Raw genomic sequence first — 21,173 nt, 5'->3', positions numbered from 1 at the left:
GTTACGCAGACGTTGACTGAAAAAAAAAAAAAATCAAGAGAAAACAAAAGCAACCCCCCCCCCAAAAAAAAACACCAAACCAAAACAAAACAAAAACAACAACAACAACAACAAAAAACCCAGCCCGGTTTGGCTCAGTGGTTAGAGCATCGGTCTGCGGACTGAAAGGTCCCAGGTTTGATTCTGGTCAAGGTACCTTGGTTGCGGGCACATCCCCAATAGGGGGTGTGCAAGAGGCATCTGATCAATGTTTCTCTCTTATAGATGTTTCTAACTCTCTATCCCTCTCCCTTCCTCTCTGTAAAAAGAAAAAAAATCAATAAAAAGAAATAATGATATTAAAAAATAAAATGTTTAAAAAAACTCTCACACACACACACACAAAAAATACCAAACTATCATCAACAATGAAATAAAGACAACAACAAAAGATTAAGAAAAAAAGTATGGATACTAAAAGATAAGAAGCCAAAAGAATTAAAGAAGAAGAAAAAAGGAAAAAAGAAAATTTGAAAGAAGAAAGTGGGAAAACAAAATAATAATACAAATTAAAATAAAGGTAATGAGTGGGATAATAATAATAATACTATAAAAACAGTAATAATAATGAATAAAATAAAAAGCTAACATGAAAATAGACAGAATGGCAGAACAACCGAACAACCAGTTGCTATGACATGTGCTGACCACGAGGGGCTGCGTGGAACATGGCAGGTGTTGGCCATGGCGGGATGGTGGAGCAGGTGAGCAGGGCACCAGACCAAGGTAGGGCACCTGTTGCTGTCATCAGGGCAAGCCTCTGGTGGTTGCTGAAAATTCTTTGCTTCCACACACTGTGGTCCCTCCTGGCCCTTACACCGGCTGCCAGCACTAGAGCCACTGCTTGAACCCGCTGCTGGTGCCCAACACTGTTCCCGATTGCTCTGCAACATCAGTGGGTACGAGTAGCAGCTGCTGGCCCTGATCACCTCCTGCTACTCCTGAGGGGCAATAGGGACAGCAGCCACCACTCGCACCCGCTGACAGCATTGCCCCAATCGCTCTGTGCGGTCAGCGGGTGCGAGCGGGGCCAGCACTGTCAATGTGTAGGAGTGGTGGCTGTGGGAGTGGGGCTGCCGGCAGACAGGGGATTGGGGGTCATGGTGGGAGGGGCCAGGCAAAAGCACCGAGGGTGGGCCGAGACCTACCCCTGTGCCCACCACAACCTTGGGGCCCCACGGTACCCTTCAAGGTGCACAAATTCATGCACCTATTTAATACTGTGCCCCTAGTATTAAATAAAAGAACAACAGAAAAAGAGAAGAGAAAGAGAAAAAATAGATAAGGAAAGGAGAGAGATAAATAATAAATAAAACAGAAATAGTAAAGAAAGAAAATAAATGAAAAAGTAAAATATAAGTGAACAAATAAAGAAAAGATTAACAGAGTGGAGTTCTCCACACATTTGTGAGCCTGCTGCTATTCCTAGTTTTCAACCCTTTCAATCCGTTATTTGTGGAGCTTGTTGGATTTTGCTCTGGTTTTGTCCAAATCTCGCCACGTGGTGTGCTGGTCCCTGGCCTTCCGGGAGGTTCTCGCGTGCAAGTCCTTATCAGCTGCTGCCCCCGGCTGGCCCTCAGCATCCTGACTGAGGCTTGGCAGGGCACCTCTCATCTTCCCGCCTCTACAGGACAGAGAATAGAAACTGGCCACTGGAGCACTCTTGTTTCTTCTTCTATTTTTGTAATTTCCGGTCCTGACTTCCTCAAACATCTGAGGAACCCACCTCTTCACTCTGAGGTAAATGCTTTTTTTGGCGAGAGAGCATCTCGAATCACAGTCCCCGACCTCGCCCTCATGCTGCTGACGCTCTTGCTGCTGCTCTGTGGTGAGTAGGACCACGCAGATCGGAGTATGGGGTTCCATCGCCCGGGGGCTCTGTCTTCGGAAGAGCTGTGGGACTCGCAGGATAAGGCTCTGCCTGGCCGTGCTCCGGGAGGCTTAGATCTCTCCTTCCAGCGGAGGGTGGAGCAGGGCAGAGAGTGGTAGATACAGGAAAGCCAGATTTCTAAAAAGAAAATGATCATTTTAGCTTTTATTTCATAGGATGTGTTCACTGTCTGTCTTTCTGCTTTTATTTATTTCTATATATTCTTTATTGATTTCAGAAAGGAAGGGAGAGAGAGAATTAGAAACATTAGTCATCCATCGGCTGCCTCTTGCATGCCCCACACTGGGGACGGAGCCTACACCCTGGGCGTGTGCCCTGACTGGGAATCAAACCTTGGCCGCCTCCTGGTTCATAGGTTGATGCTCAGCCAGTGAGCCACACCAGCCGGGCTGTCTTTCTACTTTTTTTTTTTTTTTTTTTTTTTTTTAAATATATTTTATTGATTTTATACAGAAAGGACGGGAGAGAGATAGAGAGTTAGAAACATCGATGAGAGAGAGTCATCGATTAGCTGCCTCTTGCACACCCCCTACTGGGGATGCGCCCGCAACCAAGGTACATGCCCTTGACTGGAATCGAACCCGGGACCCTTCAGTCCCCAAGCCGACGCTCTATCCATTGAGCCAAACCGGTCCCGGCTCTTTCTACTTTTAATTGATGATTTTATCTTTGGTATTTTCAATAGCCACAAAGGTAGTTTGTACAACAAATGGGTCTCTCCGTTCTTTGCCCTTCTTTCTATAAACATTGTTTATCTTTGTCTTTTTATATGACCTTCCATTCCTACCATCAATCCCTAGAACATTACTAACAACCGCCCTATTTCCAAAATCGTTGTTTTCAGCATCAACCCCCCCTCCCCCACACAACCAATAGACTGTGTCTCAGCTCACGTTCTCTCACGCTCTGTCTCCAGCTCCCCAGGACGACGTTTCCATCGTGGATCACTGCGCTCTGCACCCTCTCTTCTCACAGCAGTCAGCTTAGGCTCTGCAGTCCATCACAATGCTCCTTTGCATATGCCTTCCTCTCTCTTCCCCCACAGCAGTCTCCTGGTTAACACAGTTTTCTGCACGCTTCACACCGGTGCCCGAGCAGCTGAGTGTGACTTTATGCCAAAGGCACAATCCTGCCATCTGACCTCCCTGTGAGGCAGGGCCACCCGTGATCAGCCGCACCAGGCAATCCCCCTGCACCTTCCCAATCAGTGCTCTTCCATTCCTGCTGACCACTGTGTGGTACCTACTCTTTTCTTCTCAATTTTCTCCCTTCTTAGTCCCAGTTTATAATTTTAATTAATACTTCGTTAGGAAAATAAAAGCCACCAGAAGAACGTGACCTCATTGTATTGCTGTGTCTATATCAATTCACCCACCTCTATAGTTGCGTACCTGTCTTTTCTTCCCCTGTCATGAAGGTATTGTTCTTCATCCTATCAGAGACAGGACTCCCCTCTTGTGCCTCGGGTGCCAGATCCCCTCAAAACGTTTCTTCATCTGGGTTATTCCCATCATATATCTCATCTGAAAAGAATAGAAATGTGACTTCTCAATGTCTCCACCATGCCTCGGCCCCTTGATACATTTTTCCGTAAGTTGCTATCTTGACTTCATATCATCCTATCCTGGTTTAAAACTTTATTTTAAATTTACATTAGAGTAAGCTTTACTTTTTTCAATACACTATGATGTTTGATAGAGACTTAGTGTCATGTGACCTCCAGCACAATCGAAGTACAGGACATTTCTACAACTTCAATAAATTTCACCACTTCAAAAACGTCCTCAGCCCCCTCTTTATAGTCAAACACTCCCTCCTTTCTAATTCCTGGAAACTTCTGTATTATTCCAGCTCCTTAAAATTCCTTCTTCTGCTTTCTTAAACTCACTTAAAAAAGTCTTTAATTCCCACCACGCCTTTAAAATCATTCTTGCTAATATCAACCACCCGTAGGGTGCCCATTCAGGATTCAGTTTGCATTTCTCATCTTATTCACCCTCTCAGGAGTATCTGATAGTTGATCACTCAGTCTTTTGTTATACATTTTTGCTTATATTCTGGAACACTCTATTCTATCATTCCTTTTAACTCATAACCTGCTTCTTTACTGATCTCAAAATGTTTCACCTTCTTAAGGCTGTTACCCTTTTTCCCCCCCTCTCTTTTCCATTCCTACTCACTTCTGCCAGTTATACAGTTTGGTCACTTTATATCTCATTTCAAGCTTAAAATACTTAAAATCAGCCTTATTTCTCCAAATTTGATCTTTCCTTTGAACAATATTCATGAATACAATGTCCACTCAGCTGTCTGGTGGTATCTTAAACTCAGCATATCCAAACAGATCCTCTGCTCTTCCAGTGATCACCACTGAAAGCATAACCTGTTTCTCCCCATGATTTCTCCGTTTTCATAAACGTGCCCACCACTTTTCCAGTCGCCACTGCCAAGAATCTAGGAGTTGTACTTAACTCCTCTCTGTCTCTTATACTTTATATCTGATCCACGAGTCACTTGTATTTTCAAAACGTACTCTGAAATCTGGCCACCTCACAGCACCAGCACTCCTTAACCTGGGCCGTGATTATCGCCACTCTTTTAGATTCAACTCCCACTAGCATTCTCCCTGCCTCCTCTGTTCGTCTGTACTTTATTCTTCTCACAATGTAAGGGTGATTTTACAAATGCAAATTAAGTCAGAACTGTCTTAATTTGGAGGATCGAGGCCTACTCTTGCATGAATTTCATGCATCGAGCCTCTAGTCTAAAATAAAAATCCCAAACTATTACCAAGTCCAGAAATCCCCCGACTGGCTCCTGCTTACTGCTCTCACACCAATATCAACCACTGTCAGTCCCCCTGGTCAATTCCAGATGCTCTGGCCTTCTAATCTCACCGTGGGGGGTGAGGGGGGAGAGGAGAGATTATGCCTTCTTAATGTCTTTCCGGGCTCTGTGTCTCCTCCAGAAAGGATCATTTCCAAATGCTCCGTAGGCCTTCACTCTAATTTCATTTAGGTTTCTCCCCGATTGACATCTATCTAGAGCACATGTGTCAAACACAAGGCCCGCGGGCCAAATCCAGCCCGCCAGGCCTTGCAATGTGGCCCGCACCGCGCTGTCATCACTGCACTCCGCTGTCAGTTTATGACATTGTCAGTTTATGACTGTTCAGTAAACCATTTGGCCGGCGATTTAGGCTGGATTTTAGATTTTGGCCCCTTCTCTGATTGAGTTCGACACCCCTAATCTAGAGAGTCAAGACCATCAGGAGATCATCAGTAACTTATTTCTCTGATTTATTTTCCTTATTGGCTCTCTTTCTCTGAAATGTAAAATGTTGACAACAAAGACTACCATTCATCTTTATTCCTACAATGTGCCACCTGCAGTGCTTCGTATATAGTATTTGGTGTATAGCTGAATAAAGAAAATGTGATTTCTATGTAAGCCTTTATCCAACTTTTTCTTCTATCCACCACCTGTATGTTGACCCAAGGAAATAATTTCTTAAATAATAAACATTTAACCTAAAGAAAGAAGGCATCTCAGCCCCCATGGGCTTAAATAGATGACAATAATAATGAGATAGTATTTATTGAATGTTAAACAAGTTCTAGGTACCATTCTAAGCATTTTACGGCTATCAACTTATTTAATTCTCACAAAACTCTATGAGGCAAGTCTGCTATTGTCCCCATTTCTTCAGCAAAGGAGCGCAGAGAGAGATGGGACCTTTTTCTCAGGGCGACACAGCGAGTGAGAGGAAGAGCCTCTTACGACGGCCATCGGGCTGGAGAGCCCGGCTCCCCACGGGGGCGCAGTGTCGGTGATGATTGGGCCTGAGCAGGCGCCTCCCACTCTCCTGTCCTGTCTACCGTTACACGAGGCAGCATGAGAGCTGGGTCCTCCCGGCCTTTGAGAGGAGGACCTGGAAGTGGGGGGCTTGAAGAAGGGAGCTGTGAAGTAGTTCTAAAGCAAAGGCTCCATCTTGTAGTCATAAGGGAGAGAAGTCCTTGGAAATGGCTTTTATGATCATAAATGGGCAGGTGTCTTACGGGTGATGTGGAATGTGAGAAAAGGAGTGGAGAGAAAGAAGAAAGGAAGGGAGGGAGGCAGGGTAAAAACCAGCAGGAAGGGAGGGAGGAGGGAAGAAAGGGAAGAGGAAGAGTAAAGGAAGAGGCAGGGAGAGATGTGGCGGTGGTGGTGGGGGAGGAGAGTCTGTTGTTGGGAAGCTCTTTGGGAGATTAAGCGTGGCGTGGGTTTTGCATTTGGTTTTGCATTTGGTGTTCTGCACTGACCTCTGACCTCTGCCGAATTCCCTCCCAGCTCAGCGCTGTGAACCGGCAGGTGAGTTGCACTTCCCTTTCTTCCTCTCCATGGTCTGTGGGCACCTTGACACGTGGGCCCACCCCGGAGGCCAGTGGGAGGCTGTCTGACATCTGGTGATGGCCTCCGAGGTGCATAAATAACCGGGGCCCCTCGGGCCCAGGCTGCTGTGCTCACCTCTGTTTCTGTGACACCTGATATTTGCATGTGCAGCTTGGGGAGCAGGTGTTGGTCTGACCTCAAAACCACAGTCTTTTTTCCCCCTGGGAAGTCCCAGCTTAGGGAGGGATGTGCTGCTTGCACACAGAAGCCATGGGTGCCCAAGACTGATTTTATTTTTATTTATGTATTTTTATAACAATTGTCTTCAGAATTCTTTATTGTGGAAAGTATCACATATGACTCCTTCTCCCCCCATTGACTCCCTCCAGCCCACCGCCACCCTAGGCCCTCACCACCGCACTGTGTGGGCCCATGGGTTTTGCATGTATGCATAGAAGGTCTTTGGTTGGTTACCTCCCACCCAGCCACCCTCCCTCAAAGACTGATTTTATTTTATTTTATTTTATATATATTTTATTGATTTTTTACAGAGAGGAAGGGAGAGGGATAGAGAGTTAGAAACATCAATGAGAGAGAATCATCCACCAGCTGCCTCCTGCAAACTTCCCACCGAGGATGTGCCCGCAACCAAGGTACATACCCTTGACCGGAATCGAACCTGGGACCCTTCAGTCCGCAGGCCCACGCTCTATCCACTGAGCCAAACCGGCTTCGGCTAAAGACTGATTTTAGAAGAATCTCTGCCCTCGCAGCCTCAGGGGCTCCGAGGCACCAGTGTACTCCTCAGCCGGTGTTACACCAGGAGGGACAGGAGTCGCATTCCCTGGAGAGCACCTCACAGCCCGCCCCGGGCCACCTGCAATGTAAAACAGCACTGCGACTCCTTCCCAGCATTAGCTCTGAGGCTGCCTCAGCGGCCACCCAGCGTGGTTCCTCTCTCAGACTCTGATTTCTGCAAACGTGTGCGTTGTTCTGATCCTCACTGAAAGTCTGACCTTTACCAGATGGAGAGAGGAGGACAGCTCCCCCAGAAGAAGTATTTCACTGAAGTGTGTTTAAACCTAACATGTGTCGGAACTTTTTTTTTAATATACTTTATTGATTTTTTTTTTTTTTTACAGAGAGGAAGGGAGAGAGAGAGTTAGAAACATCAATGAGAGAGAGTCATCGATCAGCTGCCTCTTGCACACTCCCTACTGGGGATATGCCCGCAACCAAGGTACATGCCCTTGACCAGAATCGAACCCGGGACCCTTCAGTCTGCAGGCCGATGCTCTATCCACATGTGTCAAACACAAGGCCCTCGGGCCAAATCCAGCCCGCCAGGCCTTGCAATGTGGCTCGCACCGCGCTGTCATCACTGCACTCCGCTGTCAGTTTATGACATTGTCAGTTTATGACTGTTCAGTAAACCATTCGGCCCGAGATTTAGGCTGGATTTTAGATTTTGGCCCCTTCTCTGATTGAGTTCGACACCCCTAGAGTTTATCCACTGAGCCAAACCGGTTTCGGCGGAATTTTTTTTTTTTTTTTTTTTTTTTTTTTTTTGTATATAAAATCCTGAGCACAAAGTTAAATGAGGCTGCGCTGTCCCATCAGGGACACAGGCTGCACGTGCAGTGAGAGAACCCCAGATTCGGGTTCCTGTGAGGAGAGATACTCAGAGCCGACTCCTCCGGCTGGGCCCCTCGGCTGGTGTTTGTCCAAGTCTAACCCACGCCTGGTTGATGCCACGGTGTCTTCTTCTTGGCCCCGTTTTAACTCCTGTGAAGGCCCACGAGTGCCTGGTCCTCGCCTAAGCCGCGCCCCGGGTGATGAAAGTTTCTGCCACCAGGAATTTCCCATGAGCCTTTGCGCCTGAGAATTATCTATATATATATAAAAGCCCAAGCAACTGGATGACTGGCCAGTAGCTATGACGCACACTGACCACCAGGTAGCAGATGCTCAACACAGGGACTGCCCCTGGTGGAAGAGGGCTCCCACAGCCAACCTTCTGTGGTCCCTCCCTCTGGCCGGTCCTGACAGGCCCTGATCGGGACTGGGCAAGATGGCCCCGATCGCCCCGATTGTGGGCCAGGCCAAGGGACCCCACCCGTGCAAGAATTCATGCCCTGGGCCTCTAGTTTGAAATAAGCCCCACACTGTAAGATTGAGCTCCAAACCCTTGAAAACTGTGCTTTCTGATACCTACTCCATCCTCAACCCAGACTCATTCAGAAAAGCAGCCTCCGGGTGCCCAGGTACCTGCGTTCTTCCCCTTTCCGCTCAGACCCGACTTCTGTGCTGCTCCTCGCACCTCTAGGGACTGCAGTCATCCAAGGAGAGACAGGGACTCCACTGTGCCGGGCATCCCGCCCCCCAGCCCGGGGCAACTCCGGTCGCACATTCTGGGGCTGATGCTCTCCAAGCCCCAGGGTACAGCATTCCAGGGGGAAGATTACAGATACCAAACCGGAAACACCTCCTTGGGGACCTGGGACCCTCACGTTTTTATCTGAGGGAGCAGCTCATGAAACATCAGAATCCCGAGAGCACTGGCCATTCAGGGGTTTGTTCATTCAACCCCCAGAGCCGCTGCTATTTGGGAAATTTTAAGCATTTTCCTAAGAAATACCTCTTTCTTTCCTCACCATAAGGAGATGAGGTGAAAGCAGAATACAAATATAACCATCCTCAATTCATCCAGGAGAAAACTCCTAAGGCAAAAACATACACCCCTGAGGCGCAAGATATGAATTTAATTTTCTCCTTGTAAGCACAGCTTATATAGGGGTCTCAGAAGAAGAGAAGAGAAAAGGAAAGGAAAGAAAAAAAAAAAAACCCACAAACAAACAGACAGACATAGGTGCCTATGAAAAAAGTAAACAAACAAAGAGTCTCAGAACACAGGCTGTGCAGACGTGTGGACTGAGGACATTTCTAAGCAAGTACATGCCTGCTTCTCTCATAATAAATTCTTACAATAAAAAGGGCAGGAGAGAATCAGTAAAGAAGGAATCGGGTTTCCCCAAGTCTTTCCCAGATCCTCCAGGTTCTACATTCTGTCTTTGAAAGGGAAAGTCTGAGATGCCAGGGGAAAGGAGACACAAGAAAATAACCACTGAGGCCTGTGACAAGGGTGGGTGAGCTGTATTCACTTTTCCAAAGGCTCCAAGCTCTGTCTTCCCCAATGCCAGCTGTCAGTGTCGGTGCTCTCAGTTCACGGAGAGACACCTCAGTGAGTAAGAACCGAGTCAGAGGTCAGGGTTGCCTGTGGCGGAGGCGATGCCAGGCCGAGGCAGGTGTGCGGGGTGGGCACGTGGCAGAGGGAAGCCCAGGACCCCATTTGCGGGTGGTGATGCGATCTGTTTGTCCCGTTGGCTGGTTCTCCCTCTTTTTCTTATTTTTATTGATGTCAGAGAGGAAAGGAGAGGGAGAGATAGAAACATCAATGAGGAGAGAGAATCAGCGATCGGCTGCCTTCTGCCCACCCCCTACTGGGGATCAAACCTGCAGCCCAGGCACGTGCCCTTGACCAGAATAAGATCTGGGACCCTACAGTCCACAGGCCGCCGCTCTATCCACTGAGCCACGCTGGCTAGGGCAGGCTCTCGGTCTTGTTTCAAATGCTAAGAATACAACGTGACTCTCAATGCCACTGCCCTGGAATATGTGTTTCATCCTTCTCTCTAGAGCTGCTTTTGACAGTCAGGCCTTCTCAGCCCGTAGAGGGGAACTCAATGACCCTGACCTGCAGGACCCAGTTCCCTCTGCAGAAGGTAGGCGTCCAGTTCTGCTTCTTCAAAGATGTGTCCGTCCTGGGGCCGAGCTGGACCGACTCCCCGGAGCTCTGGGTCCCTGCCCTGACGAGGGCGCATTCAGGCTCCTACTGGTGTGCAGCTCGGACTACTGCGGAAGCACCGAAGACCTTCCGGAGCAGGAGAGTCCTGATCCATGTGCGGAGTGAGTGCTGGGGCCCCTGCTGGGCGGCGGAGGGGCGTGAGCTGGCCGTGCTGGCTTGTCCGTTCGTTCTGCTCCTGCGGACATAGGAGCGGTACCCGGGCTGCCCTCTGTCCGAGTCCTCAGGGCTCCTCCCTTCCCATCGCTATTCCCATCCCTCCAAGCAGAAGAGCATTTGGACAAACTTTATGTGCGTCTCCAGCTGCGGGAGAGAGTGGAGAAAATCTGCATAACACGGTCCCTGATTACCGTAGCGGCTGCCCCGTCAGCGCTCCGAACCACGATGGAGGCGCGCAGGGCGTGTGGCGCAGGAGTGCGGGAATGAAAGCACACGGAGAACGATGCCTGCGGTGGCGGGAGAGGCTGTTACGGATGGGCTTAGGGCAGAAAGTGTGGCCTGGCTTTCAAGGATAGAAAAGAAGGCGTTTTCTGATTCAAAATCACAGCTGTTGTGGCAAGTCAGGGCTGATGCTCCTGACTCCCTCTCCTTCTCGGACAAACATGTGCCCATTGTGCCCTGAGCAGTGTTCTCCGGGTGCCCGGCCTCCCAGACCTGCTCACAGCCAGCATTGGTGATGGAGACACACACACACACACACACACACACACCATAAATACACCACACCACACACACACACAAACACACCATACCACACATACACACCACCCATACACACCACACACCCCACACCCCTCATCCCCCCACACCACACACACACACACACACAAACACACCACACCACACATACACCCCACTTCCCATCCCCCCACACATCCCCAAACCCCCCTACACACATACACACCACACATACACACATACCTACACCCCCACCCCCACCCTCTCCACACATAGCGCACACACACATACACACACACATCCCACCCTCCCATCCCCCCACACCCCCCCACATACACATCACACATACACACACACACACCTACACACACACACCACACACACCACACCACACCACACCACACATACACACCACACATACACACATACTTACACACCCCCAACCCTCCCCACATACATCACACATACACACACATACACACACCCCTCCCATCCCCTCACACACCCCACACAATACACATTACACATACACACACACACCTACACACACACCATGCACACACCACATCACACATACACACCACTCATACACACCCCACACCCCACACCCCTCACCCACACACACACCAGACACACACACACACAAACACACCACACCACACATACACACATACCTACACACACACACCCCGTCCCCCCCCCAACACACACACAGACACACCCCAGCCTGGAGCCAGGCCTGTCCCCGCACAGAGCTGGGAGCACCACTCAAACCAGGCGGTCTGACCTGCCGCGGGCAGCGAGCCCAGCACTCTGTGCCGGAGGCTGTGTGGTGGCGGGGCAGCAGGTGGCGGGAGGGCCATGTCCGAGGGAGGAGGCGAGGCAGCCTCCTCCGTGGTGACATTATGGAGCCTTTCTTAGCCTCCCGCCTTCAACCCAAGCAACGCCAAGTTCAAAGCAGCAGAACCCCCTGCCTCTCCCCCCACCCCACCCCCGCCCCAATTAGACTGCACAGCGGGTGACTCTCTCCAGGGCCCCCCGGACGGTCACCCCCTCCGGCCCTGACCCTCCTCAGCGCTCCCGTGTCACCTGTGCTCCGCAGGAGTCCCCGTCCACACCGTGAGCCTGGAGATGCGGCCTCGGGGGGGCCGTGTGATGGAGGGAGAGACGCTGGTGCTGGTCTGCGCGGCCGCCGGGGGCACAGGAGACGTCACCTTCCGCTGGTACAGAGGGGCCCTGGGCTCCAAACTGGGAGAGCGGACCCAGCCCGCCCTGGCCGCCGAGTTTGAGGTCCCCGCGGTGAGAGAAGGCGAGGAGACCTACTACTGCGCGGCGGACAACGGCCACGGCCCCAGCCTCAGCGGGCTGGTGAGCATCGCCGTCGGAAGTGAGTGCCCTCCCTGCCCGCCAGCCGCCGGGAGCTGGCGCAGGGGGCTCCGAGGGTCTCTGGGGGCGTCCCGGGGAAGCCGGAGCCCCTGAGGGCGAAGATGGTGAGCCTGTCCCCCATCAGACACCCTCCTAGACACCCACCGTCTCCCTCAGTTCCAGTGTCTCAGCCTGTCCTCACCGTCAAGGCCCCGGGGGCCGAGAAGGCGGCGGGGGAGGCGGTGGAGCTGCACTGCGAGGCCGCGAGGGGCTCTCCCCCGATCCTGTACCTGTTCTACCACGAGGACGTCCCCCTGGGGAGCCGCTCGGCCCCCTTCGGAGGGGGAGCATCCTTCAACCTCTCCCTGACCGCAGACCACTCCGGGAACTACTCCTGCGAGGCCGACAACGGCCGGGGGCCCCGGCGCAGCGAGGCGGTGCCACTCCGCGTCACAGGTACCGCTCAGCCCCGGGCGGTCCTGGCCAGCGCCTCTCTCAGCGTCCTGGGAGGGTGTCACCTCTCTCTCAGCGTCCTGGGAGGGTGTCACCTCTCTCTCAGCGTCCTGGGAGGGTGTCACCTCTCTCTCAGCATCCTGGGAGGGGCTCATGGGCCTGTGAACTGACAATACAGACAACACTACTAACAACATTGCACTGCCTTAAGAGGGGCCATTAAAAAAAAAATAATAAAATATATATATATATATATATATATATATATATATATATATATATATATATAATTGGTTTTTTACAGAGAGGAAGGGACAGGGATCTATGAGAGAGAAACATCGACCAGCTGCCTCCTGCACACCCCCGATCGGGGATGTGCCCGCAACCAAGGTACATGCCCTAGATCGGAATCGAACCTGGGACCTTTCAGTCCTCAGACTGACGGTCTATTCACTGAGCCAAACCGGTTTCAGCAAGAGGGGTCATTTTTGCTGCTGTTACTCCAGATGGGGTTCAGTGGGTGGTGCTGTTCAGTGGGGGGATGTCTCTGAGGGGGCCTGGAGGGCCTCATGCCTGAGTGCCCCTCTGGTTCTTCCATCATTGTGAAGAGCTGCAAGTCTCCAGATGACTAAGTCTCACTCCCCCGCCCCCTGCGGAGAGCTGGCCTTGGCCTCAGGAAGTCTGCTCTTCATATCGAAGTCCTTCTCCTCGGCAGCTCACCCACAGGTCTCTCTCCTCAGTGCCCGCGGAGGACGGAGAGAATCTCCCTCCAGCCATTCTTGAGGGGCTGCTCGGCAGCCTTGGTCTCACCGCTGTGGCCCTGATAGTTTGCTGTTGGCTCAAGAGAAGAGCAGGTGAGTATTTGTGGAGATTGGTATGTTGTTACAGTGACCTTGGCTTTCACGGAAACAGGCTGCCTTGGTGACACGGATACGATAAAGAATGAACGCACCGCGGGAGTCACCCTGCCTGCAGATCTGCTTACAGCTCACAGCAGGGAATGGCACCTGGCAGAGCGGTGTGATGTTGTTAGTAAAGTTCCTATCCCCTTTGCATTACCAGCTGAAATCCAGCTGATACCTAAGGAGTCTGTGATTTAATTTGATACGAAATGTAACCATTTAAATAATGAATATGCCTCTGCATTGGAAATACAGGGAGCAGTTCCAGCTATACTGACCGTCTCCCAGCTAAAGCCAATGCATCCATTCCTTTGCACCTTAGACTGAAATCACATGCTCCCCCCACCCCCAATGCTTGTCCACACAGCCTCACATGCTACCCATTGCTGGGTCTCTTCCACTTTTCAGTTTAAATGTCATTTAAAAAAAATACATATTTTGAAATTGATTTCAGAGAGGAAGGGATAGGGAGAGAGAGACTGAAACATCAACGATGAGAGAGAATCATTGTTCGGCTGCCGCCGGCACGCCCCACATTGGGGATTGAGTCTGCAACCCAGGCATGTGCCCTGATTGGGAATTGAACCATGACCTCCTAGTTCACAGGTCAACGCTCAACCATTGAGCCACACTGGCTGGGCTTACATGTCATTTCCCCCCAAGAGGCTTCACACAGCCTACAATTCTCTTCCAGTGTTCGTCAGCAGAGTACCGAGTTATTTAGTTTTTCACTTTATCCCCAATGGCAATTAAATATTTGTTTGTACCTTTAACTTGGTTTCTTGGCCTCCACTGACCAAGTTGGAGACGAGGCAGGAGAAGACACTAGGAGCTTCTCATTTAGGTTACAAGCATTTTTTTGCACTTTTGGGCTCCTCACCCCATCTGTGATAGGGCTGGGCCAGTGGTCGGCAAACTCATGAGTCAACAGAGCCAACTATCAACAGTACAATGATTGAAATTTCTTTGGAGAGCCGAATTTTTTAAACTTAAACTTCTTCTAATGCCACTTCTTCAAAACAGACTTGCCCAGGCCTTGCTATTTTGTGGAAGAGCCACACTCAAGGGGCCAAAGAGCCGCAAGTGGCTCGCGAGCCGCAGTTTGCCGACCACAGAGCTGGGCAGTGCCTCCTCTGCGGGATCTTGTCACGGTAAAACGAGGTGCTGTGGTTGTAAGATCAGAAGCAAAGAAACATAATAGATGTGAAGGTTCGAAGGCTTGAGCTCAAGTCTAAGCTTTGGTATTGACTGCCATTGGAAAGCTCAGTTAATTCTTCTAGACCCGAGTCTCTTTATAGGCAAAATGCAGGACCGGCCTGAATGGCTGCCAGCTTGTCCCTTGGGCACACAGTGGCATCTGTGACAGGCGTGCTGGCATGGCAAACATGCCCCGCACAAGCCTGTCCTCACCTTCAAGGCTCCGGGGGCCGAGAAGGTGGTGGGGGACGTGGTGGAAAAAACGGATGGAGAGAGTCCCCCACTGACATGTGCTCATGTGTTTGACTTTCAGGAAGACGCTCAGCCAGGGATCCACCCAGGTGAGGCCTCTGCTTTCTCTGCCTCCACGGACAGTGTAGAAAAATCTATTTTATAAAAATTAAATGGTCCTCTCTCAAGAGCTTTCTTCATATTAAAATACAGATATATATTTTATTGATTTCAGAGAGGAAGGGAGAGGGAGAGAGAGATAGAAACATCAGTGATGAGAGAGAATCATTGGTCGCTGCCTCCTGTACACCCCACATTGGTTATTGAGCCTGCAACCGGGGGCACGTGCCCTGACTGGGAATTGAACCGTGACCTCCTGGTTCATACGTCAACACTTAACCACTGAGCCATGGCAGCCGAACCATATTTTTATTATATCCAAAACATCCACTCCACAGTTCCCTCACTGATAACTTGGAATATTCATTTGTTACTCTTCTTCTTTTATATGTTGACAAATTAATTTAAATCCTTTCATCATTCTTCATAATTTACTGCTTTCACGAAATCTGTAGAATAAGAAAGCTATATTACTTTGACTCATTCAATGCATTCATTCAATCGGTTCACCAATATCTGAGGGTTTACAAGTCATTCCATCCAGTGCTGAAAAGCCTGAAAATATATACACATTTTGAGAGTCGTGAAGTATCATAGATAAATATACACTTCTGTAACACAGGCCAGAGAGTAATGAACACACCGACGTTTTTCATGATAAAGTCCTTTAGAAGTTTAGAAGAGGGAAAGATTTTTAGAATGCTTTCATCTAGGGATATCAATATTTTGTTGATATATTTTTATAGTGTGTGTTATTGTTTATGCCAAAAGAGGTGTTTTATTATTGTTTTTTAAATTTAATTTTATTGTTTAAAGTATTACACATAATAGTACATATATCTCCCCCCCCATTAACCTTCCCCCATCCTCCCCTACCCCCTGTCACATGCCCTCATCCCACTCCCCTAGTGTCTTGTGTCCATTTGATGTGCTTATATATATGGATACAAATCCTTCGGTTGATATCTCTCCCCCTCTCCCAGCCTTCCCGCTGTAATTTGACAATCTGTTCAATGCTTTACTGCCTCAGGATCCATTTTTTTGTTCATCTGGTTATAATGTTCTTTGGGGTGTGTTTTTTCCCAGATCAGCGTAGCATATACATGCCAAGACAATGATCTTATTTTCTTTCCTCAAGACGCTTGCTCTACCTAGCAACATGCTTTCCGTCTGGAGTGAATCAATTTTCTTCATTTTGTACTTACCGAGCACCCGTAATGTGAACGGCACTGTTCCTGGTGTGAGCAATGGCACAGTGAGCCAGTCAGAGGAGGGCCTGGCACCTGTGGGATGTATGCCCAGAGACACTCTGCCGGGTCTTCCTCAGGCCCGGTGTTGGGCTGTGGCTTCTGCCACACAGCTGTGTGGATGGCTGATTCCCCAGAAATCACTGTGCTCCTTAGAACTCTTCCTAAAGGCCCCTCTCAGTGTCTTCCTCATATCTCAGATGGCCACGTCTGGAATGCTATCACAGACGATAGCACGAGTCTCTGTGTTTGCAGGAGCCCTCCCAGCCCCGCGCCCCGAGAATCCGCATACCTGAATGCAGCAGCGCCAGCGCAGCAGCAGCCCGTCTACGAAAACGGTGAGGTTCCCTACGACCCGGACCAACGCAGGGAGAGCGAGCCGGGAAGAGGCCGTGGGTCATGTCTGCCAGTCACACCTGGCCCCCTGTGCTCGGCCACCTCTCCACACAGACGCACCGCCCGTCTTCCCGCCGAGAAGGCGGTGTGTGTGAAGCAGCGTGCGTGGCAGGCGGGAGGGACGGGTGGCAATGCCTCCTTTCTCCCTCTTTCAGTGAACGTTGTCAGCGGAGGAGAGGTTTACTCCCTGGTGTACCACACGCAACAGGAGCGGCAATCGGCTGCCGGTAAGACACGGCGGAGCGCCTTCTTCTCTGACTCTTGTCTTTCCTGGGACCGAGAAAGGGCTGTGTAGAGCTGTGCCCTTGGCCTTGGCGCTGCCTGGGCATTGCTGGGCCTCTCTGAAGACCGGCCTTTGGCCTGGAACCTGCCTCGAGAAGAACCCAGTGCCGAGGCTGCATGACCTGACCGAGGGGTGTGCGCCTCCCTCTGCAGTCGGGTGGGTGCAAGCCCGGGAGAGAATGGCTGCTGCTTCTCTCCGCGAGGAGCCCTATGGACTCCACAGCACCCGACACCGCCGCCCAGTGGCTACTGCTGTCCTACATGGTGGGCCCAGAAGTGCTGGCCGCTGTGAATGCCAGGAGGGGCCTACTCACCCTCCCGCCCCCGGGCTGTTACTTTTTCTCCGCAGAGTAAGGGAAGTGTGTTTGTGACAGGCAGAAACGTGAGCAAAAGTGTTAATAGAAATAAATCCACTGGCAATAGACAGGAGGGGAAGAAGCCTTTATTAAAACCAACTTCGTGAAGGACGTTAAGTGTAAATACAACCTCACAGCATGCACCCTTTTCTTCACAGCACCATCCCTGAGGACACGGGTGCAGGGCACGGTGAGTTGGAATTCCCATGGTTCTTCCTCCAGGCTCTTTCTTCTGGGGTCTGGTTCTCATACTTTTTAAAAAATATATAATTTTATTGATTTTTTACAGAGAGGAAGAGAGAGGGATACAGAGTTAGAAACATCAATAAGAGAGAATCATTAATCAGCTGCCTCTTGCATACCCCCTACTGGGGATGTGCCCCAACCAAGGTACATGCCCTTGACTGGAATCGAACCTGGGACCTTTCAGTCTGCAGGTCTATGCTCTATCCACTGAGCCAAACCGGTTTCGGCTGGTTCTCATACTTTTAAAACAATGGCCACTAAGGAAAAAGGAAAGATCCCATTGTCTTCTCACACAGTGGGTATAAAAACATTCAGTTATAACGACAAAGTGTCACTGTAGAGGGACATTTGGGAGGCTTACTTATACATGTATTTTAGCCATGGACATATGGGTGTTTGGGACTAAACTGTAGTCTAAAATTTTTATTTAAAAATCGTTACACTGAAATATTCTCAAGCTGTACATACATAACTTGGTGCTGTAAGGTTAACTAAACAACACATCTCTCTAGATAAAAGGCTAAAATGCAAAGTGTCCCCTCGGGAATTTTACTGGGAGGCTGGGAGTTCAATTGCTCACAATGACGTGTGCTGGCCACCAGGGGACAGCGTAGGATGAAGGGAGGCCCCAGTAGGCAGCTGAAAGGCCCCAATCATCCCTGATCGCCAGCCATGCCTAAGGACCCTACCCGTGCATGAATTTCGTGCACTGGGCTTCTAGTAGAAATATAAATTAATAAGCTAAACAATGATGTTTATAATTAAAAATAGCTAGTTTCTAAACTTGGAACAATTCATAACATCACTGATGATACAAAAATGCTTTCATAAAATGCAGAAATGCCTTGATCTTCATGGATGCAGGGACAGCAGGTGCTTTGCAGTTTTGTCACATGTGGTGTGACAGCCAAAGGTCTCAGGACAGAATTCAAGTCCTTGATTACCCCCTAGGTGGCATGCTACATTTAGTTTATGAATACCAAATTCTGATATTTAACAAAAAACACCTGCCAGCCCCTGGAGCTGCCTCGCCATGGCCCATAAGAATGAGAGGAGGTCTCATGTGTTTGGATCCGTTTGCAGGTCATCGGCAGCCCCTCTGCAGCCCACCAGTGGGCAGACCCTTTGAAAAGGCCGCCCTAGGACCACCGTCTTCCAGTAACTTTTTTTTTTTTTAATATATATTTAATTGATTTTTCACAGAGAGGAAGAGAAAGTGATAGTCAGAAACATTGATGAGAGTTAATCATCAATCAGCTGCCTCTTGCACACCCCCTACTGGGGATATGCCCACAACCAAGGTACATGCCCTTGACCGGAGTCGAACCTGGGACCTCTCAGTCTGCAGGCTGATGCTCTATCCCCTGAGCCAAACCGGTTTCGGCTTCCAGTAACTTCTAATCCCTGTGCTGCACGGCGCACCGTGCCTTCATGCTGCTCGGGAAGGAGCCTCGGGGGGAGGCATGCTCTCCCTGTGTCCCCTGCTCCGGCCTTATCCCTGTGCCTGTGCCTCTAGGACCCCTCGGCCATCTACTCCAGAGTGAACACCACAAGCACTACAGATGACGACTATGAAGATGCCATGTAAATTACAGAAGACCCTGCGACCCCAGGCCTCAGGACCAGTGTGCTCTTCAGAGATCTGGGGAGTCAGCTCTCCAGCAGCCTCATCCAGGGGCGTGCCCTCCACGGGACGATTTCCACCTCTCCTGGAAGGCAAGGTTGGCTCCAGCCCCGAAGAGACCGCCCCAGAGGCCCACCATGAATGAAGAAACGGGAAGGACTCTGCTGCCAGAACCGGAGGCTTGCTGGTTCTTTCAGGCCCAGGTCAAATTGTGCTCTAACTTCTTTTTCCAAGAGGAAACAAGACAAGGATAAAAGAATTTAGGACTTTGGGGTGGAGGGAAAGTGAGGCTTGGGGAGCACAAAACCCACGGTTAGTGATTCCGTGGGACTTCTCCGTACAGAGAGCTGTGTCCATCATGGTGTTCGGGTGCTTTTTCTGCTCAGATGGCACTGACCACTTACATTAATCTTCCCGTTTCTCCATAAAATATGTGACTCATCACATTTGAAGTCACTGATCAGAATTGAAACAAGGTTACATAAGACATCACTGCACTTATGCTCAATGTTAGCATGCTTTATATGCACAGGTCCATCCGGATTTGTAATGAGAATATTTGTGCTTGTCACTACATCCGATGTCCTGCCTTTGTTGCCGCCCTAGAAGCTTTGTGAATATAAGTTTTTATTCACAAATGTTGTGAAAACATGTGTTAATAAGGTTTGGAGTTTGTATTTTAATTTTAAATTAACCATTTGCTAACGCTTATAAATTTAAACAATTTAAAGCCTAAAATGTAAAAAATTAAAGTGCTCCCTATAATTTAACACCACAAGTAGCCCCATTGTTAAACGTTGAGCATTGTTAAAAATCACAACTCTGCAGAGATTTTTCTATTTTTGTACAGACATTTATACATCGTTGTAAATATGTAAATATTTAGAAATATACCTATTTAATAAAATACCATGAAATATTTTTTCAAAGTTGAAAATGCCACCTTTTATTCCTTTAGACTAGGGGTGTCAAACTCAATCAGAGAAGGGGCCAAAATCTAAAATCCAGCCTAAATCGCGGGCCGAATGGTTTACTGAACAGTCATAAACTGACAATGTCATAAACTGACAGCGGAGTGCAGTGATGACAGCGCGGTGCGGGCCACATTGCAAGGCCTGGCGGGCTGGATTTGGCCCGAGGGCCTTGTGTTTGACACATGTGCTTTAGACAAACATAGCAATGCACAACTATGATGAATATAAAAAAGAAAAGTATATGATAAACTTAAAAGCAGCCTGTGATTCTGAATTCTGTCAGTGTTCTTACCCTTTGTGACAGCTTGAATAGGCATTATTATTGGCGAGGTAAGCCAGTCAGAGAAAGACAAATATCACATGATCTTACTTTATGGAATCTAGTCAACCAATGAACAAAATAGAAACAGAGGCATAGAAACATGGAACAGAGGGGAGGGGGAAGGAGAGACTGGATAAAAGAAGATGAGGGGATGAGACAAAGCACATATATTCACCCCCCATTCACACAGATACAGTGTGGGATCGCCAGAGGGAAGTGGTGGTGGGCTGGGTGGAGGTGGGCAAAGGGTAGGAAATAGATATTTGCAATAGTGTCAACAATAAAAACAAAGTAAGAAAAAAAAAAGACTGAATATTATTATAATCTTGAGAGTAATCAGCCACATTGTAAAAAATCCTATATAATGAAAGCATAAAATGCAAATCAACCGAACAGTGTAATGACTGGTTGGCGGGGGGTGGGGGTGGGGGGAGAGGAGTGGTAAGGGGGACAGGAACTGGGGGACGGGAGGGGGGTGGGGCTGGCAAGCAGGCAGCACCAGGCCAGCCAAGGCAAGGTGCCAGTGGGCAGAAGGAGGAGGTGGCAATCAGGGGGTGGTGGCAACCAGCAGTGGCGGAGGGGCAACCAGGGCAGGCAGGGCCATCAGCTAGCCTGCC

General features: G+C 49.4%; 1 protein-coding gene across 3 annotated transcripts; it reads left to right on the top strand.

The window, feature by feature from the left end:
- Window positions 1-443: 443 nt before the first annotated feature.
- On the top strand, window positions 444-20,214 carry LOC311613283 (Fc receptor-like protein 1). Of its 3 annotated transcripts, XM_084866987.1 has the most exons (11): window positions 444-1,867; window positions 6,260-6,280; window positions 9,998-10,267; window positions 11,944-12,228; window positions 12,384-12,662; window positions 13,400-13,513; window positions 15,072-15,099; window positions 16,612-16,694; window positions 16,908-16,979; window positions 17,188-17,580; window positions 19,153-20,214. In XM_084866987.1, the coding sequence occupies exons 1-10, from the start codon at window positions 1,837-1,839 to the stop codon at window positions 17,403-17,405; spliced, it is 1,401 nt and encodes a 466-aa protein (XP_084723113.1). In that variant the 5' UTR covers window positions 444-1,836; the 3' UTR covers window positions 17,406-17,580; window positions 19,153-20,214. The 3 variants fall into 3 exon arrangements, with proteins under 3 accessions (XP_084723113.1, XP_084723114.1, XP_084723112.1); XM_084866988.1 differs by lacking the exons at window positions 444-1,867; window positions 6,260-6,280 and having other exon boundaries at window positions 7,864-10,267; window positions 17,549-17,580; XM_084866986.1 differs by lacking the exons at window positions 444-1,867; window positions 6,260-6,280 and having other exon boundaries at window positions 7,864-10,267.
- The last annotated feature ends 959 nt before the right edge of the window (window positions 20,215-21,173 follow it).

Source organism: Pipistrellus hanaki (assembly GCF_964339955.1).
Source record: "Pipistrellus hanaki genome assembly, chromosome: 18".
NCBI classification, from domain to species: Eukaryota; Metazoa; Chordata; class Mammalia; order Chiroptera; family Vespertilionidae; genus Pipistrellus; species Pipistrellus hanaki.
Note: the sequence above shows the minus strand (reverse complement) of the source record. Positions and strands in the feature narration are given on the sequence as shown.